This window comes from Halichoerus grypus, chromosome 11 (genome assembly GCF_964656455.1).
Source record: "Halichoerus grypus chromosome 11, mHalGry1.hap1.1, whole genome shotgun sequence".
In the NCBI taxonomy this organism is placed as follows: domain Eukaryota; kingdom Metazoa; phylum Chordata; class Mammalia; order Carnivora; family Phocidae; genus Halichoerus; species Halichoerus grypus.
Window position 1 is genome coordinate 47,762,235 of NC_135722.1, and position 24,050 is coordinate 47,786,284.

At 39.0% G+C, this 24,050-nt stretch overlaps 2 protein-coding genes across 2 annotated transcripts in view; both read right to left on the reverse strand.

The window, feature by feature from the left end:
- Window positions 1-5,753, reverse strand: part of LOC118541733 (olfactory receptor 10Z1-like) — a 6,806-nt gene extending 1,053 nt beyond the window's left edge. The window contains exons 1-3 of the mRNA XM_036101513.2: window positions 5,500-5,753; window positions 5,173-5,237; window positions 1,484-1,536 (exon numbers count right to left, since the gene is read on the reverse strand). Of these exons, the coding sequence (XP_035957406.2) occupies window positions 1,484-1,536; window positions 5,173-5,237; window positions 5,500-5,753 (372 nt within the window). The remainder of the gene's footprint in view (window positions 1-1,483; window positions 1,537-5,172; window positions 5,238-5,499) is intronic.
- A 14,572-nt stretch (window positions 5,754-20,325) lies between these two features.
- Window positions 20,326-21,264, reverse strand: LOC118541730 (olfactory receptor 5P4). Its single transcript, XM_036101510.2, has one exon. It carries the CDS (start codon window positions 21,262-21,264, stop codon window positions 20,326-20,328), a length of 939 nt encoding a protein of 312 aa, XP_035957403.2.
- Window positions 21,265-24,050: the final 2,786 nt, after the last annotated feature.

The following is a 24,050-nucleotide window of genomic DNA, read 5'->3' on the forward strand; positions in this document are numbered from 1 at the left end:
AGATAGCAGGAGGGGAAGAATGAAGAGGGGGAAATCGGAGGGGGAGACGAACCATGAGAGACGATGGACTCTGAAAAACAAACTGAGGGTTCTAGAGGGGAGGGGGGTGGGAGGATGGGTTAGCCTGGTGATGGGTATTAAAGAGGGCACGTTCTGCATGGAGCACTGGGTGTTATGCACAAACAATGAATCATGGAACACTACATCAAAAACTAATGATGTAATGTATGGTGATTAACGTAACAATAAAAAATTTTAAAAAATGAATGCAATGTATAACTTCTGCTAGGTTCTATCCAATGGCAGTATTTGGAGCTTGAGATATATAATATCAGCTCTTAATACATATCAATAATTTTTAAGTTCTTAAGAATTTCTCATTGAAATTTTTTTTCCAGATGCCTAATATAATGGTCTAGTTTGAAGTCAAATGATTTTGAAGGTACTGTCTCATTCTAGAATGGCATATTCTGGTCATAACGTTCTAGTCAACTTTTGAGTTTTTAGCAAAACATCCAGGACATATTCTAGCAGGTATACTTGTTATACGGCTTACTTTGAAGTACAGATCTGAATAGAATCAACTCAAATTCTTTAGGTCAATTTGGCCAATCATATTTCTATTTAGATTGTTCATTCAGCATCTGATCTTATAAGAGGTGAGGACAGAAAAGTGATAGGAAGACAACAGAATTTTAATTCTAATTTCAGTCACTATTAAAGTTGAAAGGAAAGAAAAATAGTAAATAATCAGCAGTGGAAACTGAAGGAGTGTACAAGAGAAAAAGATAAACCCTGACTGGAAATTATTCCGTAGGAATCATAAAGATTAAAAACAGAAGAAAACAAATACATTGATGGTTGAAGAGTTGCTGTTTTCTATTTGCATTGTAGTTTGGGCAAAGAATACAAGAGGAGTCAGGCCAGGTAACCAGCACCCACTTAATACCTATAACGTGCTGGAGTGAGATAGAGCTGTCTCATGTAATCCTCACAAGTCTATGTAGAATTTTCATTCTGATTTCTAAAACAATGAAAGCAAGTTACGGAGTGATTAAGTGACTATAGAAGCCATGAATTCATTCAATACATATTGACTAAATGTATATGATGTGCCAGGCATTTTTACACATGGGAAAGAATATGGAACCAGACACATAGGATCTCTGTGATGTGAGAGTGAATGACTGCTTTTGTCTATGAAGTCAGAGAAGCCCCCTCTCCGAGGAGGTGACATGCTTAAATGGAGACTAGAATGTCAGTAAGCCATCAATAGGTGTAGATCAGAGGAGAGAACAGTATGTGTACAGTTCACAGCCAACACAAAGATCCTATGTGGCAAACTCATCCACCCGAGCAATCTTCAACCTAGACCATATGGCTTGTCTTTGAGACCATATCATGCTACTTTTCCTCTGAAGGTTTCCCTATTTACCTCTAAAGGGAATGTTTTTCCATTCTCATTGCTTCAGCTACCACTTACCTTGTATAACTCCCCAATTTCTGCTACTACCAAAAACGAATCTCCAATAACTTCTGGCACATTTCCAGTGCGAGAGTGTTCAAGTGTTGAATGCAAGATTTTCAGAAGAGACCTGACCATATTTCCCCCACATGTCAGAGTTTCCTCCTGTATTTCCAGATTGAGTTATACACATCAGAGTCACCATCAGACCCGTTTTGACTCCTTCCTCATCTTTTTACCAATAAGTCACTTCCAAAATTCCAGATGTCTGTTTGCCCCCATTTTTGTGTTTTTTTGTTTGTTTTTTGTTTTTGTTTTTATTTCCCCTGCTATTGTCCTGGACCTTTCCCACAGGGTAAATATGGTACCTGCATAGTTCTCCATTAGTCACAAATCTGTTGCATTTTCATTTCATTCACTACCCTGTGATCAGATGTTAGATTCCTAAACACAGGATATGTTAAGTCACTGATAGTGTCAAAAATAGTGAATAGCTACACACTGTGTATAGGAGAAAATCCAAATACCCCAGCATGATGTCCAATCCTCATCATAACTGGTGCCTAAATACTGCTCCTGGCTCCTTCTACCCAACCAAACAGGCAGCTGCACCCTCCTGTTCCCGCGCAGAGCATGATCCTCATGCTGCTGTGCCTTTTTACATGGTGTTCCCTCTGCCTCTGTTTCACCTGCACCATTTTATTTCCTATCAGACTTTTACTCATTTTTCAGGCCCTTGCTTAGATTAATTTGATTCATTCTCTCTTGTTGCCTACATTTTCTAGATTCTAGGATCTTAACTAAAAAATGTCTCCTGCATTCTATGCTACCTCTCATTTGAATTTCTGTAACAGCCTCACCTTTTCCTCTTCTAGCTCTATCCTTCACATACCACCAGCTTTTCTTTTCTAAAGATTTATTTTATTATTTTTAAAGATTTTATTTATTTGAGAAAGAGAGAGCATGAGTGGGGGGGGTGCAGAGGGAGAGGGAGAAGCAGGCTCCCCGATGAGCAGGGAGCCCCACACAGGGTTCAATCCCAGGACCCCAAGATCATGACCTGAGCTGAAGGCAGATGCTTAATTGACTGAGCCACCCAGGCACCCCTATTTATTTGAGAGAGAGAGAGAGAGTGAGCACATGAGGGGGAGGGGTAGAGGAAGAGAGAGAATCTTAAGCAGACTTCCCATTGAGCTTGGAGCCCAACATGGGGCTTGATCTCAGGACCCTGAGATCATGACCTGAGCCAAAACCAAGAGTCAGTCATTCAACTGACTGAGCAACCCACGCACCCCCTACCACCAGCTTTTCTATGTTCTATCTATAATCACGCTACATCTCTTCAATGTAGACTTCTTTTAGATCCCCTTTGCTTATACACCAGATAATTCTAATAACTTCTAATCTTTATTGCATGAGTCAGTTATACAATCTCCTACATCCTCACAGCTATCCTAAGAAATAAATAAGTGCTATTATTATGACCATGTTTATAGTGAGGTATTGAATCACATTTGACCAACTTAAGTGATCATCTGCTAAGGGGCATGCCAGTATCGCTAGAGAAGCCTTTTGAAAACAACACATCTCTGCTCATATCCACTACAAGTGTTTTGCAAGCCTTTGAGAAATGTCCAGGATGTGAGGGCGTATGTACTCTGCACATTTCTCATTATTTTTGATTGAAAACATTTGACTTTCATGATACTTTCTTTTCATATATGTTGTTGGTAAATTCTGGGTTTTTTTTTTTCATTCTATTCTAGTACAGTGGTGATAGAAGATTATGTCAATATGACATTATTTCCATTCTTCCTGATGATACTGGTAGGCACTGGAGAGCAAGATGCCTATCCATTTCTCCAGCTCTTCTGTTTGTTTTCCTCAAGCCTTACCTTCTTTATTAACCTGGATTTTACCTTGAGTTTACTATCCTATGCTTTGTTTTCAGTTCTTCAAATCTTCCCCTGTGGAGAGTTTTGGATTCCATCTCTACCATGAGTAGGGAATTGACAACATTCTTAATTTCCAGCTTCTCTGAGGCCACAGTTTCTTTAATACCTTCTAACAGGCTATTAACACAGTGGGTACTTAATTATTAGAGGATATAGAAAAATGTTCATTGTAGGGAGTAAAGCAACTCTAAAATTCCTGCCTTCCATGGAAGGAGGATCACCTCCCAGTCCTTTAAAATCATAAGATATTAAGCTGGAGGAAGAACTTACGGTCTTGCAACTCAAGTATGGTTTTCTGCAGTTCTTCCTATGAGTTCATGTATCCCCTCATTCAGGGATAAGTTTTCAGGTGATTGTCCCCTTTGACATTAGAGTCTCCTATCACACAAAAGGCTGTGTCTTCTCCATTCCTTAAGGATGGAACTAAGCACCATGAAGATTTTAATGAGAGTTCTTCCACTGGAGACCATTATCTAGAGACCACTGCTTTAGACACCAGAAGTCTTGTGCTCTGTGATCTAATACCCAGTGTGATGTCCTCAAAAAGGTTTTTAAATCTTGACCTACCATAGAGACTTTCCAATGATGTTTGCACTTCTTCTTTGACAATCAAAATGATGGAAACTCAACTTGTTAAAAATATATCTTGGGGGGGGCGCCTGGGTGGCTCAGTCGTTAAGCGTCTGCCTTCGGCTCAGGTCATGATCCCAGAGTCCTGGGATCGAGCCCCACATCAGGCTCCCTGCTCGGTGGGAAGCCTGCTTCTCCCTCTCCCACTCCCCCTGCTTGTGTTCCCTCTCTCACTGTATCTCTCTCTGTCAAATAAATAAATAAAATCTTTAAAAAAAAAATAAATAAAAATAAAAATAAAAATATATCTTGGGGGGCACCTGGGTGGCTCAGTTGTTAAGCATCTGCCTTCAGCTCAGGTCATGATCCCAGGGTCCTGGGATCGAGCCCTGCATCAGGCTCCCTGCTCAGTGGGAAGCCTGTTTCTCCCTCTCCTGCTCCCCCTGCTTGTGTTCCCTCTCTCACTGTGTCTCTCTGTCAAATAAATAAAATCTTAAAAAAAAAAAAATATATATATATATATATATATACATATATCTTGGGATGTAGATATTCCCTCAGGGGAAGTAACTTTACAGGAAGTAAAATGTCATTATTTTATAATTCTGAAAATGTGCCAAGTCCCTCAGATCTCCTCTGCCCTAAACACAGGGCAAGGGGCTGGCGGGTCTTGAGAAGCTACTGCCTGGGGAAATGTTCAGAAGAAGGCGAATAGGAAGAAAATGAACATGCAGCATGAGCACTGTGATTTCTTTCTCCTGAGGCCACTCTGCTAAGGAGGACCTTGCTGAAAAAGAAAATCCCTAGTCACTGCTCTGCCATTCATGAGATTCACAATGGTTCTTAATTGTCTCTCTCATTAGCTTGGCCTCCACCATCTGTGCTTTTTTCTACCTAATGTGCTATCAAGTCTTTTCTCCAATATCTACTGTCATAACCCTCAATAGTTGTGGCAAGCCAGTCAATACACTGTCTCCTGATGAAATTCTGTACTTTCGTCATTCTGAAGTCTATTCTTTCTGAAAATCCCTTTTCCTGAGTTTTCCTATTCAAACTCTTGCCCATGCTTCAAGGTTCAGAACAAATTCCACCTATCCAAAAAGCCCTTTGTTTGTCTAAGGTTAAAACCCAAGAGAAAAATTAAGGTCATCAAGAAGGAGTTCTATTAGGCGAGGCACTTACTTTGGATGTCCTCCACTGCATCCAGAACCTCAGTGCTAGCAGATGTGATGCAACAGTCCAGCGAGCTGTAAATAACAGTAAAACGGGACTTTTAAAGCTAGACAGACATTTCTGTGCCTTTCCTAGAGCTCTCTTGCCAAGCCAGTGAACAGCTTCTCTGAGAGCTAGCTGCTAACGTTCACAGCCATGCTCTTTTGAAAATGGCTCTCTACTGAAAGAAACATAACTGACTGGAATTATTGGGGAGAGCATGTCCTCACTCCCAGGGTGGCCCATTACCAACAACAGAAGGAAACAGTGATTTAGGGACAACAGTGACAAACACACCCTGTTGCTGTGGGGTAGGACACCTCTGAAGTATCATTCCAGGCTTCAGTGCTGCCTGTTGGATCAGAATGAAGCCACCCTTCAGCAGAGCCCACAGCTTTATCTGGCTTCTCCTGCTTCTCTCTCATCCTTGTAAGTTTTCCCTGGACATCACTCCTCACTAAACCACTTGCATAGGAATTGCTGTCTAAGGCTCTGCCTTTGGAGAACTTGTCATAAGACAGTCTCAATGCATATTCAGGAATGAGAGCCATATGTACTTTACTGTGCATGCTCAAAATTAAAGATAAATCAAATATAAACATCAGGTTCTGAGTGCTGCCGCAGATTCCTCCTTCCTGAGGGACTAGTTATAACCCCTACCCATCACCTTCAGTCATGTAGATGGAAGGTCTGTCTATGGGTCTTTTTGCACTTGCTCCTCGCACTGCTGGGGTTTCCATTTCCTGCTAACTGGTTCTGATGAGTAGACATTGGACTAAATCAAGTCTATCATATTTTCTGTGATTTTGCTCCTTTAGTTAAACGCTCCTGTTCTGATGGCAGTATCCCCACAGTCGTCCCCTCATTTATGGCTGGCTCCATCATCATAGTCACGGTGTGTGTCATAGGGTCTCCTACATCTGTATTCTCATTACCATCCTGAAGATGAGGTCCACCATTGGATGCCACAAGGCCTTCTGCAACTGAACATCCCACCTCACCATGGTCACTCTGGTTTTTTTTTTTTTTAAGATTTTATTTATTTATTTGATAGAGAGAGCGAGCGAGAGCACACAAGAGAGCACAAACAGGGGAGAGGGGCAGAGGGAGAGGGAGAAGCAGACTCCCCGCTGAGCAGAGAGCCTGTTGCGGGACTCGATCCCAGGACCCTGGGATCATGATCTGAGCTGAAGGCAGATGCTTAACGACTGAGCCACCCACGTGCCCCCGGTCACTCTGTTCTATGGGACCATCACATTCATTTATGTGATGCCCAAGTCCTGCTACTCAACTGACCAGAACAAGATGGTGTCTGTGTTCTACATGGTAGTGATACCCATGTTGAACCCCCTCATCTACAGCCTCAGGAACAGTGAGATGAAGGGGGATCTGAAGACAGAGCTTGGCAGAAAAATATTTTCTTAATGAAATCTGTTATTTTATGATTTTGATATGATAATATACCATAATAATAAAAGGAAATAGTATCTATGGTCTAAATACATAGGACCATAGGCCATTAGCCAGTGTGGAGCTTTCTAGTAAATGAAGAGGGTGGATTTTTTTTATATCAAATTATAAATCAGAGGCCCATAGTGAGTTACTTTAATGAAATTCATAATTAGAAACACGTATTGATACACGTGAAGGCATACCTTATCAGTTGAAATCCTTTTAAAATTTAATTCACATATTTTCTTCAAATATTCTCTGCCATAAGTTAGGGTTATTGTACCTCCAAACCTTTAAGACTGTGTCCATTTTCAATAACATTTTATCCTGTAATGAGTGTGATAACTCTACGTATAACTGAGTACCTCTGAGAGGAAATGACAAAGTGGAACCAGACAGAAAATTGGTGGAATTGTTTTTCCCACAAGAAGGTCATCGGCTGAGGATGGCCTTTGTGGACCCATGAAATTCTGGCCTGTGCACTTGATCTCTGGCCCAGTCACAATATGGGGCTACCCAGAGGATAAGAGGATGAGATGGCCCTGACTGACCTGTGAATTTTGTCAGGTTTAAACAGGTGGCTTCTCTGTGGAAATGAGCAGGGTTCCTGGCCTCCTTAAGGACAAGGAGTGAACAAAGTCTTGGAAGAATTCATGGTCAAGCCCATCCTGCTCAGGAAATTGGAGGGAACTGGACTCTTCTGAATTTTTGACTGCACCCTGTAGGACTTAACCACCTTTACAGGTTGACTACAAACACATTTACTTTTGCTGCCCCCTCTTTAGTGTTTCAGACACAAAAACCTTTCTTTTTGCTGACAAACTTATAGGGCTTTAATCATTTCATTATTTGTTCTTTCATGCATTCAAAAATTATATTGAATGATCTTATATTCCAGGGATTGTCCTAGGCTATGGGGAATATAAGTGACAAGCATCCAGACTATGGGGAATATAAGTGACAAGACTGCAGAGAAACCTGCTCTCATGGAATTTATCTTATAGCATGGAAGATACAATGACACAAACAAGTTGGTGATTCAGATTATTAGGAGAGCCATGCTTAGAGAAAGAAAAAAAATGCTAGAGCAGAGTAAGAGAGACTAACACGTCAGGGGCTGGGAGGAGTCAATGTAGGTCTCACTGGGAAGGTAACATCTGAGCAAAGATGTAGGAGGTGAGGACATTTCTTGGTCAGGTAATATGGTTACCTGTATACATAGGGGCAAATTTAATCTCCCACTCATATGCATATAATTTACCTTTGGGGCAATGGCAGGCTTGATCATTTTTACCAGTCCAAAGGTGAGCACAACTGGAACAGATGATAAAATGTTAAATAGATCTTAAATTCCGCATTAGAGGACAATAAGGAATTGCCTCACCACAAACTGAGAACCCAGAGAAGTAGACCTAACACTCAAAAATGCTTTTTGGGGCACCTGGCTGGCTCAGTCAGTGGAGCATGACTCTTGATCTCAGGGTTGTTTGAGCCCCATGTTGGGTACAGAGATTACTTAAAAATATTTTTTAAAATCCTTATTAAAAAATGCTTTTGCCATGAGAGTATTTGATCAGAAGGAAGTGTTGTTACCAACTCAGGTGGAGGATTTAGTGTTCTTTTGGGATGGGAGGATAAGTCAAAACCAAGGATATGTCCAGGTGACGGTTCTGAATGATACACCTCACATATATCCTCAGGAGAAGGGGAAACCTGAAATGACCAAGTCTCCCACAGATTTGCTGCCCTGAAGATGGAGAGTCTAAAGCCTTGAACTTGGATATAAGATGGTCAAGGACAGGTGGTGCCTCAAGATGAACTGAATAAGCAAACAACTCAAGCCACCATGATTCCTATCAACAATTATTCAAATGCAGTAACTAGCACACAGTGAAAGATAATGACTAGCAAGAAAGGAAACAAAGTAGCGCCAGGCGTGGGAGCCAGTGCAAACAATGAACAACAGAAACAGAACCACTAAGATTTAAGATATGGAGATTAATAGACACAGACCATAATAGTACTTTGTTTACAAAAAAGATAAAGAAGATTATAGCAATGTCAACAGCAATATTGTACTACAGTTTCTCAAGATGTCCCCATTAGGAGACAATGGGTTGAGAGTACAGAAGAACTCTTGTATTACATACTACAACTATATGTGAACTGGCAATTATCTCAAAAATTGTAATTCAAAAAGGGGGGCATGCATAGGAAGACCTGGGCACCAGGGCATTCTGAGAAGTCATTCCTGCTTATATCTACTGCAGCACTCAGCCAGTGAGGTCCCTGAAGTAGACCCAGATTTTAGTCACAATGTATCTATAGATAAAGTTCAGCATAAAGGCATTCAAGAGCTACAAAAGCAAAAATAGCTCAAGTGTCCATGATCCTGGAAAGAAAAAAAGAAGAAGAAAAAGAAAAACCCTTACTGGGAGCTCACCATTCTGTATCACTTTTCATCTTGAGGAATTTGCTAAGTGAAAAGTAATGTCTGAGGGGCTAAAAAACATATAACCCAGATTACTTGCTGATAAACCAAACAGATTTTTGAAGCTGTAAGAGGCTGGGGAAATTGTAGGTCAGGGTCAAGCAAGGACGGAAGGTCCTAGCAAAAACCCTATGCTTTCAACGGGAACACTCAGAGCAAGAGCAAACCAAATCATCACAAAGACTGAAACCCAGCTTCCAGTAACCTCAATACTATTTTGGATTAAGGTGTTCTGCCGCATCCTAAATGCCTACCTAAAGCAAAAATAAATAATCTCTGAATGAGATTTAAATCATCCATATTCTCAAGTTTTCTCTATGATTTGTTTTCAGCATTGAGGTATAATTAACACATAGGAATTGTGTATATTTAAAGTTTACTACTTTATGCTTTCATACATATATATTATGAAATAATCCCTGTAATCAAGTTAATTAACATATCCATCACTTCCCATAGTAAGTCACACAGAGGTAAGTCTTCATAATTGTTTTTCATGATTCTTTCCTTCCTCTTATTATGTTTCATTTCTCCTTCCTTGGTTCCTTCTCTCAGCCCTCCGTTTTTCCTCTCTCCTTTCTTCTTTCCTCCATCTCTCCTTTCTTGTATTGTTAGAGCCAACTGATAGAAAAATTGATAACAATGAACAGTAATTTTCTAAGAACCACCTCTCGGGGCACCTGGGTGGCTCAGTCAGTTAAGCAGCTGACTCTTGATTTTGGCTGGGTCATGGTCTTGGAGTCCTGGGATCAAGCCTCGCCTTAGGCTCTGTGCTCAGCAGGGAGTCTGCTTCAGGATTTTTCTCTCTCCCTCTGCCCCAACCCCTGCTCCCTCGCACGTGCTCTGTCTCTGAAATGGATAAATAAATCTTTAAAAAAAAAAATAAGTACTACCTTTCAAAGTTCTCTATACAAAACCCAGGACTCTTACTTTATATACAGACAGAACACAGAATTTTTCATGATAGTTAGTTGTTAGTATATAGAGATACAACTGACTTTTGTACATTAATCTTGTACCCTGCAACTTACTGAGTTTATCAGTTCCAACAGTTCTTTGGTGGTCTTTAGGATTTTCTATATGTAAGATCATGTTATCTAAAAACAGTGACTGTTTTACTTCTTCCATTCTAATTTGGATGCCTTTTATTTTATTATTTTTTTAAGATTTATTTATTTTAGAAAGAGAGAGAGAGTACACACCCAAGCGGGTAAGGAGCAGAGGGAGAGAAACAGAGACAATCCCAAGCAGATTCCATGCTGAGCATGGAGCCCCATGTAGTGCTCAATTCCATGACCCTGAGATCACGACCTGAGCAGAGATCAAGAGCTGGACGCTTAACTGACTGAGCCACTCAGGTACCCCTGGATGCCTTTTACTTCTTTATCTTGCCTAATTGCTCTGGCTTGGACTTCCAGTACCACGTTGAACAAGGAGTACTAAGAGTGGGCATCCTTGTCTTATTCCTATTCCTGGAGGAAAGCTTTCAATCTTTCATCATTGAGCAGGATTTTAGCTATGGTCTTGTCATTTATGGCCTTTATTATGTTGAGATACATTCCTTCTATTCCCAATTTGTAGAAAGTTTTTATTATGAAACTGTGTTGAATTTTATAGATGCTTTTTCTGCATCTATTGAGATGATCATGATTTTTATTTTTCATTTGTTAATGTGGTGTATCACATTTATGATCTATATACGTTGAGCCATTCTTATATGCCAGGGATAAATCCCACTCTATCCTGGAATGTAGTCATTTTAACATGCTGTTGAATTGGGTTTCTTTTCTGTAGTGTCCTTATCTGGCTTTGGTGTCAGAGTAATGTGGACCTCATAAAATGAGTTTGGGAGTGTTCTCTTCATTTTGGGGGAAGAGTTTGAGAAGGATTGGTGTTAACTCTTCTTTGAATGTTGGTAGAATTCACCAGTAAAACCATATGGTCCTCAGTTTTTCTTTGTTGGGAGGTTTTGGATTATTGCTTCATTCTCCTTACTCATTATTGGTGTTCAGATTTTCTATTTCTTCCTGTTCAATCTTGTTAGGTTGTATGTTTTTAGGAATTTTACCATTTCTTCTAGGTTCTCTAATTTGTTGGTGTGTCGTTGTTCATAGCAGTCTCTTATGATCCTGTATTTCTATAGTATCAGCTGCACTGTATCCTTTTTCATTTCTAATTTTGAGACTTCTCTCTTTTTGTATTAGTTACTCAAAGATTTGTCAATTTTGTTTTTCTTTTCAAAGAACCAGATCTTAGTTTTGTTGATCTTTTCTATTGTTTTTTGGTCTCTATTTTATTTAATTTCTGCTCTTATCATGGTTATTTCCTTCCTACCTCCTAACTTTGGGCTTAGTTTGTTCTTCTTTTTCTAGTTCCTCAAGGTGTAATGTTAGGTTTTTCAATTTTCTTAGTTATTTTTTATGGAGATAATTAACATATAATGTTACATTAGTTTCAGGTAGACAACATAATGATTTGATATATGTATATATGGTGAGATGATCATCACAATAAGTCTAGTTAACATCCAGCATCACACAGTTACACTTTTTTTCCTCTTGTAATGAGAGCTTTTAAGATTTACTCTTAGCAATTTTCAAGTATACAATATGTTATTATTAACTATAGTCACCATGTTGTACATTAACTATAAGTTTGTACTCTATGACCAATATCATCCCATTTCTACTACTCCTTAACCCCTGGCAACCACTATTCTACTTTTTGTTTCACTAAGTTCAACTTGTCTAGATTCCACATAGATAGCATGTAATATTTGTCTTTCTGTCTCTGGCTTATCTCACTAAGCATTATGTCCTCCAAGTTCACACAGTATTGCAAATGGTAGAATTTCCTTTTTTGAGGGCTGAATAATATTCCATTATGTATATATGTGAGTTTCTTTACTTGTTCATCTATCAATGGACACTTAGGTTGTTTTCACATCTTAGCTATTGTGAATAATGTGGCAATGAACATGGGTGTGCAGATACTTCTTTGAGATATTAATTTCTTTTCCTTCAGCTATATACCCAGAAGTGAAATTTCTGGTTCATATAGTAGTTCTATTTTAATTTTTTGAGGAAACTCTATACTGTTTTCCATACTGGCTATACTAATTTGTATTCCTGCCAACTGTGCACAAGGATTCCCTTTCCTCCACATCCTAACACTTGTTATTTCTTGTCTTTTTGAGAATACTCATTCTAACAGGAGTGAGGTGATAGCTCATTGTGGCTTTGATTCACATGCCCCTGTTCATTAGTGATGTTGAGCACTTTTTCATAAACCTATTGGCTGATAAAGTGGTAAAAATAGAGTATTTCCAATAAAATCATCACTTCGTGTATAAAGCAATTAAAGTGCATTCTAATTGCCTGATATATCCTGGTCGCACTCCTTTCCTACTACAAAACCAGGCGTAGTTTTAAAATATTTTAAAATGAGAAAAATATTTTAAAATGTCATTACACATATACGTACATATAACACATACATGCATATACGCACAGGCACATATGTATGTAGTAAACATACTGAAAAACAGTTTGGAAAACTATTTTCAGAACCTTTGTTGCCTTTGGAAGAGGAAAAAAATTACACTAAGATGGAAAAGGAGAAAAAATGAAAGAGAGGGGGAGAGTGAGCCAACAAGAGAGAAGGAAAATCACTAATTTACTTAATGAAAAAAGGAGAAACTACAAAGTCTTAGAGTTGAAATGAATGAAAGGCCACAATACAGAGAAACTTCAAGGAATTTTAAGAATGACCTTGTTCAGCTCTTTTCAAAGAAATAAGGAAACTAGATGGGAATGGATGAATTTCTGGAAAAATAAACTGATGAAAATTACTGCAAAAGAGACATTTTTAACATACCAGATTTTATGAATAATATAGAAAAGTCTGTCAAAGAGCTATTCTTTCTATTCCCCGGCAAAGGAACAGGCTAGATGGTTTCACAATTAACTTTCTTGAGTCCTCAAAAAGCAAATAACTCAAATGCTATTTGACTTAGAGCTTAAAAAATCAAAGCTCCTAATTTATGAAAATCACAGAAGTGGAAGGTGCTATATATAAAACTGAAGAATCTAATTGAGGCCATTGTAGTAAAGTTCTCAGGTGGATTGTGGAAGATGTTAGACGCTGCAAGGAGTCTAGGCATTTTGAGGTCACACTGTCTAGGCACAGCCACATGGTGTGAAGTTGCCAATGCCGGAGGACTGAGGGACTGAGGTGGGAAAAAGATCAAGAGGCTGGTGGCAATTTGCTAAAAAAATGAGAAGAAACTGGGTTGTCAGTAAAAGACTCTGAGGATAATAATACAGTTCACCCTTGAACAACATGGGTTTGAATTGCGTGGGTCCACTTATATGGGGATTTTTTCAATAAATATAGTACAGTACTGTAAATATATTTTCTTCCCTTATGATTTTAACATTTTTTATTCTCTACCTTACTTTGTTGTAAGAATACAGTATATAATACATATAACATACAAAATATGTGTTAACTGACTTTTTAAAAAAATATTTTATTTATTTATTTGAGAGAGAGAGAGAGAGACAGTGCATGTGTACGCACATGGGGGTGGGGGGTGAGGGTCAGAGGGAGAAGGAAAGAGAGAAGCAGACTCCCCGCTGAGTGAGGACTGTGGAGTCCCTTGTGGGGCTCCGAGTGGGGCTGGATCCCAGTCCCTGAGATCATGACCTGAGTGGAAGTCAGACACTTTACTGACTGAGCCACCCAGGCACCTCAACTAAGTTTTGGGGGGAGTCAAAAGTTATATGTGGTTTTTGACTATGCAGAGGTCAGTGCCCCTAACCCCTGCATCGTTCAAGGGTCAACTGTATATTGTTTCATAGCTGAATAAGATTGGTGTCAATGAGGAAAATGTTTTATCATAAATATGCAAACAAATGACTTAGAAATATAGTAAGAAGCTAGGAGAATATCAACATTGTGTCTAGTGCCTGTAGCATAGGCAAGTGAGCAACTTCCTTTCAACAGAGCCGAGAAGCAATTGTGCCCTTCTCAGACAACAAGGTTCAGTTAAAATGAAGAGGTAGAGAACGAACTCCATGTAAAGTTGATGGGTAGAGTGAAGATTCCAGAATGGCAGCAAAGCATCTTGGGAGAAAACCCTGCAAAGAAGAATCTCAAGAGAGGAAGCATGAGGTTGTGCTAGAGTGAATGCAGGTGAGGAGAGCTACCGAAGTGCTTGTAACTGGGATTCAAATCACAGCTTCATTGATTATAGGTGGTATCAGAGCCTACTGGGTCTCTGGATCCCATTCTTTAACACAATTAAAATTTGGCTAGAGTTCTCTGACCAGCCATTTCACAAACTTCACTATTCCATTTTCACATGTGAAAGTCTCTATTTCCTCATATAATCATCTTAAACTTTTTCATCTCATTGTTTAAGTCTCAATTTTGACTAAGTGGGATATACCCCTGGGATGCAAGTTTGTTTTAACGTATGCAAACCAATCAACGTGATAGACCACATTAACAGAATGAGAGATAAAAACCATACAATCATGTCAACAGATGTGGTAGTTATACACCGTGGAATATTATGTAGCCATAAAAAAGAAGGAATTCTTGCCATTTGCAATAAGATACTGTAGACATTATGCTAAGTAAAATGAGCCAGACAAAGAAAAATACTGCCTGATCTCATTTATATGTGGAATCTAAAAAAGTAGAATCTAGAAGCAGAGTAAAACAGTAGTTACCAGGGTTAGGAAGGTGGCAGAAATGGGGAGACATTGGTCAGAGTACAAAGTCGCAATTATGTAGAATGAATATGTTCTAGAGATCTAAAGTACAGCACAATATGTGTAGTTAATAGTGTATTTTATACTGGAAATTTGCTAAGAAAGTAAATTTCAGTTGTTTTCACCACACTCGAAAAGGTAACTATGTGAGGAGATGGATATGTTACTTAGCTTGACTGCATTAATCATTTCACCATGTATATGTCAAAAATCATGTTGTACACCTAAAATATATACAATAAAAAATTTTAAAACCTTAAAAATTTTTAAAGTTTAAAAAATGGCAACTAGCACTTTATTCTTACCATTTGAATAGAAACCATTGTATTTTTAAGAAACATTTCGTTGTGTACTTCTTGAAAGAAAAGCACATGATATATTCAACTTTGTTTCCTCAGTTCATAATCTACTGCGAGGAATAAAGAGACCAAATATTCATTGAATTAGAATTAATGTTTAACCAACAGATATTTGTCGAAAACTTGCTGTGTAGCAGACCCTGTACTTTGAGCTAAGGATAATTAGTTCAACATCCCACATTTCTCCTTTCACCCACCTGTTTCTGCAACTGCATTTCCAGTTAGCAATAATCGCCTTACTCCTATTTTCCTTTATGCTTCAGTTTAATGTCATTTCCTCAGTAAGTCCTTCCTTGAGCCTCACAAATAAATGCATTTGCCAAATGATATCAACAGGAGCACAGACTGAGCAAAAAGCCAAAGCCTGGGGGTTTTGGCAATGGGGCAGGGTGAGTACAAGAAGTTTGAGGTCAGAGATGCCAAGGCATCTGAGATTTGTGCAGTCAAGATCCTAGAGAGGAAACACTGTGGAGATGTGAGCCTGAAATCCCATGTGTAATTTCTCTTTTAAGGGATTTGACGACTTTCAAGTTGCACGTGGGCTGGCGAGATATCAGAACACCAGGTGGCCATCTGCCTGGGGGAGGCTGAAGATCTCAGCAGATTCTGGCATTTCGCAATGCTGGTTTGATAGGCTAAGGTAGAGGAGACCTCTAACACCTTTTGCTTCTACTTGGGAGTCCTGAAAGACTAGATCTTAGGGGTAATTACTACATCCAAGAAATAAGGCCAAACCAGAAATAGGTCATCCCCAACAAAGCACAGCACCTAACTTACCCTGGAAATAACACCACTATTTTACCAGAAGGCAAGTTTAGGAGTTATACTGTACAAGGAGACATGGAGTTGTTTTATGAATGACCCCTCTGGGGACTAAAATTCCATTTCTTCAAAGAGATTAATCCAGTGCTCTATCTGCCTTCTAGAAGACAACTGAATACATTTTGGAGGAAGATAATCTCATCTAGAGCCTCTATAACTTTTTATCTATATTGCCCATCATTAAAAAAAAAAACAAAAGGACAAAGTATGCCAATAATATGCCAGGACCAAATGCATAAAAACCAGGTACTTCAAAATAAATATTAAAAATATGTCTAAGAAAAACAGAGGAATAAAATGAAGAATCACACCAGAGAACTAAATACAAAAACATTTTTTTTTAAAAAAACAAAGAACCAAGTTTAAATCTTAGAAACGGAAAATAAATTAGGAATTCAGCAGATGAATTGGACACAGATTGGACACAGCAGAAAAGAGAAATAGTAAACTGAACGATAGGTCAGTAGAGAACAAACATGTTACTGGATGGAGAAAAAAAATACAAAAAGTGTGAGCTATACAGGAAATTGTGAAAAGATTTAACACATGTGCAATTGAAGTCCAAGCAAAAAGAAGTAGAAGAAATTTCTGAAGAAATATTCAGTGATAATATTCCAAACATGAAAGACCATGAGCTACAAATTCAAGAAGCCCTACACCTTCCAAACATGGTAAGTATAAGAACAACCACACTTTGAGAAATCATAACAAGACCACAGGAAGCCAAAAGCAAATGTTAAAAGCTTCTGGGGTGTTGGTTTTCAACCTTCTCCTGGGAGTTTCCCAGGTATGATTTGAAACCAGCCCCCTTACATACAGGGCAGGGAGAAAGAAAAAAATGAGGCGGCCACTCCAGGTTGGAAGGTGGCAGTTTAGCAAAGGGAACTTACATTCAAGGCTTGTCTTGGGTGACAGCAAGACGGCAAATGGTTCCCCACACCCACCAGCCAAACCTTCAAAGCTTGTAAAGAGGCTTTAACTGGGTGCAGCCAGGCAGACCATGCAGGTGTTTTCAATACCAGTTACTGTCTCAAGCCTGTGTCCTTGGAGCAGTCTCAGGGAGCAGGGAAGACAAAAGGAACATTCCAAGGACAGGGGAGATGGCCAGGAGCCACTGAATGCCTGGGTCCAGCTCTTGGGTCAATGGGTGGTCACGTCTTTTTGATGATTTCCCCAACAAGGGGGAAATACAAGACATTCCTTTTGAAAAAGAGGAGGGAAGAGGGTGGAAGACTGCTAGCTGAGTTTTTGAGAGAAATGATAGAAACAAGAAAACAATTGCATCTTAAAAGTGCTCCAAGATTTGTAACTGGTAACCTAGAATTCTACCCAAAAGAGTTATCTTCAAGAATGAAGGTGCACAGAACTACACTAATCCATTGTCTCAGTGTCCAATTCTTGGTTTTGATATGGTGCTTTAGTAACCCCTGGGTGAAACTGCATAGAGGGTACACAGGACCTTTTTGTACTATTTTGCCCCTCCTTAAATCTATAATTATTTCAAAATAAAAACATTTAAAAAGTGAAAAAAAAAAATGAAGGTGCTGCAAAGACTCTTTATGACCAAAAACAAACAAACCCACCCCAGACTTAAAATTCATCACCAGCAAATGTGTAGTAAAAGAAGAAATAATAGAATTTTTTTAAGCAGAAAGAAAGTCAATGCTGGTATAGGCATAGTGCTGAAGAAAGGAATGAAAGGCATTGGCCTGCATTGTTAGGTAGATGGTAATCCTGTCGCCACTGCCCACTGCCCATAGGCTCAGATTAAAATGAGAAAGAAAGGAGTACTCTCTTGTAGAATCTTCTAAAATAGCAAGTTTATTGAAGTATAATTTACATACACACGATTTAAATATATAGGTAGATGACTTTTGACAAATGTAAACACTTGTACAACCACCATCCCAATCACAGTATTCAATGATTTCCTCACCCCCAAGAAATTACCTGTCACCGCTTTGCCTTCAGTCTTCTCCAATATTCTGCTGCAGCTAGGGTTCACAGAATATGAGGAATGTCAGTGACTTCCTAAGTCCCAAAACACTCCAGAAGAAGAACATTTTCCTGAAATTTATATGGACTAAAAATCTTTTAACAACACAATAGCTCAGGATCTTTACAATTTTCTCCCGGTTCATATTTCTGCCTTCTAGGTAGCAATCTACAATCTACAGTTATCAGGAAACTTCTAAAAAAAAAATTCTTACAAAAGGAGTTTTTGATTGTTCCCACAGGGATATTCTTGATCCTTATTTTTTGATGTGCTCTTTGGGGAAAATGCTTTTTCCCATTCCTATTATTCTCTCTCCCCCTTTGGAAGAGATATTAGCATAACACACCTTTCTTAGCCTTCACTCCTTCCTCCCCTAGAAGTAGTAAATTAGCTGATGGTAAGTTTGGAGGGGAAAACTAGATATGTAGTTGTATTAGCTTGTGAGAGCGGCTATAACAAAGTACCACAAACTGAGTGGCTTAAACAACAAAAATTGATTCTCTCACAGTTCTGGAGGCCAAGAGTCCAAGATCAAGGTGTCAGCAGGCTCGGTTCCTTCCGAGGACTGTGAGATCTGTTCTAGCTCTCTCACTTAGTTTTTGATGATTTGTGGGCCATCTTTGGAGTTTCTTGGCTTGTAGAAGCATAACCCATTTCTCTGTATTTTCACATGAGGTCCTCCCTGTGTGTTGTCTGTATGCAAATTCTCCTTTGTTTTCTTTTAAATAAGGACACCAGTCATAGTGGATTAGAAGCCCATCCTACTCCAATATGACTTTATCCTAACTAATTACATCTGTAACATCTCTATCTATTCCCAGATAAGGTCACATTCTGAGATACTGGTGGTTAGGACTACAACATACAAATTTTTGAGGGACACAATTCAACCCAGAAGAGCAATCGCAACCTTTCCCCTTCCCCGTTTCTCTTGGGAGCGAGCTTGCCCTCAGTGCTCTGGGCTACTCTTGGCCATGCTGTAAACAGATGGGGAAAGACCCAGTCTCACTGGGGAGACCTGAGTGTTTCCAGTACTGCCAGGGACAGAGAGGGAGAGTGTCACGTTCTGGGATTCAGAACACCTCCTGCCTTCTCTTTTTGCCATTTCCTCAGTTGATTTAGAATTTGGGAGGGAAAAAATAGGTGCCAATGTGTATTCTCTCCAATAAAAGAGGTAACAGTGCCACACCACACCACTTACATCTGGGTGATTGGATTACTGAATCCCTTAGAGTGGAAATACAAAGGAAAAATCTCTGCATGGACTTACCATAATCAACTGGAGAGTCTTTAAGTGCCTAGAAAGGAGAGACTTAGATAAGGAAGCGTCAGTATGCAACCTGTCTTCCATCTGACAGAAGGAACGGGGTGGAGGGAGGCAGACTATTTTGATGGGTATGCAGTGATAGTCACCCCAAATCTCTTGCAAGTACAAGGCCTTACAAAGAGGTGCCACTTATTGAGAAAGGACCAGAGGAGAAGGAATAGTTTTGTGAGAAGTATGATAAATTCAAGTCAGGATGCCCTGAGTTTGAGAGTCTTGGGGGAAAGGCCAGTGGAGAAGTTCATCTGTGCTCCAAGGAAGGGTGTGTAGGGATTCTGTCACCACACAGGTGGCAGCTGAACTCAGGGGAGGAGATAAGGTCACCCAAGGGGATCGTGGGTGTTATCTGGGTTGGCTCTCTTAAAGGCCACACAGAGGAATCATGATCTTTGCTCTGGCTTAAATAAAGTGAAAATAGAAGCTTTTTGGAGACACTAACATCAATGCTTCCAAAAGGTTGAATATCCATTGACAAAGGCAGGGCAGTACCTTTAAAGGAAGTGACCTGAACAGCCTGACTTGTCAATATTACCATTTATTACACATCTGCTGGGAACAAGTTTTTTTTCCAAAATGTTATTTAACAAGATGGAATTCAATTAAGTTTGATCTTTGATGGAAATAGCTTTCTTTATTTAAATAGGACTCACAGCTGATGAATGGAACTATTTTGCAAAGGTATTCTTACCTTGAAAAGTTAATATTTAATTTGAATGAAGCAGATTTCCATGTTAATGATATATTTCACTTTCTATATGGAAGTAAACATTGGCTTTTTATATATATGAGTTCTTCACTATCAAAGTGATAAAGTTAATGATAAATATCATCAAAGTATACAGCACAAATGTTTCCTCAAATCATTGGTTTGTTACTTATGGATTCATATCTGATGTAATTCAGGAGAACCAATGTGTTTTAGCCATTAGTTTTCTCATGGCCTCTTTCACCTCCTTGTTCCTCAGGCTGTAGATGAGGGGGTTCAACATGGGGACCACCACTGTATAGATCACTGATGCCACTTTGACCTGATCAGCTGAATCACTCGACTTGGGCATCACATAAACAAACAAAACTGTCCCATAAAACAAAGTGACTGCAGTGAGGTGGGAAGTGCAGGTAGAGAAGGCCTTCTTCCTCCCCTCAGTAGAGCGCATATTCAGGATTGAGTGGAGGATGTAACTGTAGGACACAATTATGGTAAACAGTGTGCTTATGAGGACAGTTGCAGAAGAGATGGCGGGAGATATTTCAGCAATATAAATATGGCCACAAGAAAGCTTCAAGAGTGGAAAGAGGTCACAGAAAAAATGGTTGATTTTATTTGGTCCACAGAAGGATAGATTCATCAAACAGCCCGTAAATGATGAAGCATTCATGCATCCACCCAGGTAGGAAGCCCCCAATAGGAGGAAGCAGACCACTGGGGACATCTGGGTGGAGTAGAGCAAGGGAGAGCAGATGGCCACATAGCGATCATAGGCCATGGTAGCCAGCAGGAAGCACTCTGTAGTCCCAAAGGTGACATCAGAGCCAAGCTGGGCTATACAGCCAGTGACAGGGATGGTCGTTCTCTCTCTTAAGAAACTCATGAGCATGACTGGCGTGACTGACGTGGAATACCCGATGTCCACAAAGGCCAAATGGCTGAGGAAAAGGTACATTGGGGTGTGAAGCTGTGGGCTGCTTCGGATTAAGATGATTATACTGATATTTCCCACTATGGTAACTATATAAACTCCCAGGAAAATCACAAAGAAGATGGCACATAGTGTGGGGTTATCTGTTAATCCCAGAATAATGAACTCTGTCACTGTTGTATGGTTTTCAGTCTCCATCTTTCCATTTAATGGTGCCTATTGAAATCAGAATCAGAGGCAGTTACACTGGTTGAAATTACCCCACATTTAATGTAGATATCTAAACAGAACCGTACAATTACAATTTTTAAATGGTAACTCTGCCTCACTCATAGAGTACTTTGTGCACATGAATTTTTTCAAATTCCATGAAAATATTAAAATTGAAGACTCAGTGATCTTATAATTCAGCTATTTTACTCCTATTTGTATACCATAGAGCAAGTCTTCCCCATGTGTACCAGAAATACATAAAAGGGTATTACACCAATACTGATTGTAGTAACATAAACTGTAAATCACTGAAATGATCATGGAAAGGCCAGCTCTTGATTTTCCACCCCCATCCCAAATGTGCCTCTGCCCCAGTATTCTATTTTTTTAGTAAATACTATCACCATTTATCCAATTATTGGACAAACAATATGGAGCTGACTTTGACATCTCTTTCTTACTTGATCCTTTTCCTGGAATGAAAAAATTACATCCTTAGTTATAATTGATACCAGGGGCTGGAAAGTGTCTATGTCCAAGATGAAAGGGCCAAATAGAATTTTTACTATTGTTACAAGCTAAATCCTGGATATTTTGCAAAATCTTCCAGGACTTATCTCTTACACCATACTTTTTCATCCTTCTAAGATTGCATGAAGCAGTAAGAAGAGTCCAGGTATTTTTATGGACTGGGATTAATTGGAAAGTGAGCTGAAATGAAGCATTTGGGGAACTGCATTAGTAAGTTTTGGTCTCATCAGTTCTATTTAGCAACTATAGGGAAATAGGAAGTGAGAGCATATGATGGTGATGGGGGGAGAGGGTAGAGAGGTATGGATGCAAGTAGCCAGCTAGGAAGGCTAGGAAATTGGATTGAAAGAAAGATTAGCATTTCAGAATAATATTCCCTTAGTTCAAATTAGAGCACATGATCAAGGACAGGGGAGAATATATTAAGTTACATTCAGTCATTTCCATGGCTCTTCTAGTTTAAAGACCAAAATATGCTGAATAATCTGCTTCTTCCTGAAGAACTTCTATCTGAAGAAGAATTAAGAAAAAAATAATACGTAACTGTCAGCAACCATGCACATTTTACTCAATGTTACATGTTAATCATGGCAATGACGTCCTACAGTATGAACAGTACTAGGGTTACGTGTCTGAATCCTCACATTCTGGCATTTTTAATGAGACAAAGCCTCAAACTGAAATAAATTTTTTGAGAAAAAAATAAATGGATGAAAGACACAAATGTTTTCAAAGTTGGATATGAGAGCCAGCAGGGAAGGCAAAGGGATATGCAGAAATACCTCGGACTTTGCAGCCACACAAACTTGGGATTGGTTTCTAGCTCTACCTCTCACAGTCTCTGTAATCAGAGGCATGTTACAAGAAGTTGTTGATCTTCTGTTTCCTTACCTGTAAAAAGGAAATAATGATACATACCTCATGTGATTCTTGTGTTAAAAATGATACGATGTGGATGAAAAGACCAAGCACTGTGTACGCAACAAATAAATGCTCAGTTACTAATAATTTACTCAAAATAATCAACTTGTAACTTCTTGTACATATAAGAGAATCAAATATTTCTGTGTCCCTAAAAAAGAACAAGGATAAATTAGCGACACATCCACTGCAACACTAGGGATAGGCTCCAAGGAATTGTCACTGAACGGCAGAGCCATATTTAAGTGAGGCTTGTGTCATTTGAGATAAGGCCCAAATCACTTACTTCACTTGTAATTACAAATTAATTAGTTATTTGTTTTGGAAAACTACATTGAGAATCCATTGGGATAGATAAGTTACATGTGCACATCTATTGGGACAGAGAGATAACATGTAAACATGATTACATAAAAGTGTATGAATGAAATACATATTCTGAGGTTCCATTTACTTTTTTAATTAAATGAAAAAATTAAACATTTCAATTTAAATTGAAAATAATTATAACATTTTACTGTCATTGAAGTTGATTATTAGATCAACATGACTAATATGGCTGTGACAATTTGTGGCATTTCTGAAATGTGGCTATATTCAGTGGTTGAGGTTTTCATGTCACCTATGTTTAGCAATAATTTGGGTTTGCTAGTACAGTTTAATTTACAAACATGAATCCACTGGAATTGCAATATAAGTGATGTACATTTAAAAAATCATATATTTTTCACATGTAATATGGATCTGTCCTAGGACACTTGACATACACACCATGCTTATTGGTGGCAGACATTTCTCACACATGCTCTTCCCTCTTCCCTTTGTCAATTTTGATCCACCAACATGTAAGCTTTCTAATAAAACAATGAAGCTCACACTAACATTTTTCTTAGGACTCTGCCATCCACAACTGCCACATAGACTGGCAGGTTGTCAAAGATACATGGCCACAATCAACTCTGGCTGCATTCTTGAACCATGGCCACATAGCACAACATTCTCTAAGGTTGAAAGTCAAGTTCCTTTGATTCTGGGACTGAGCCCATCCATCGTCTTCAGAACAAAGCTAAACCTGATAATCCACATTAGAAAGATCTAACAGCTCAAATACCTCAAATCCAGCAAATTAGGAAATAGACATGCTGTGAGACTCCCTGTCCTAGAAAGATACTATTCCTTTAGGTTTTAAGGAAGCCCAGCTGTGGCTGATGAATGACACAAATAGGTAGCCATCAATTCCACAAAAACATTCCAGATCATATCTGGGAGAATTAAATTCCCTTCATTCCTGTACTTCTCCCAACATTTTGTTTACACCA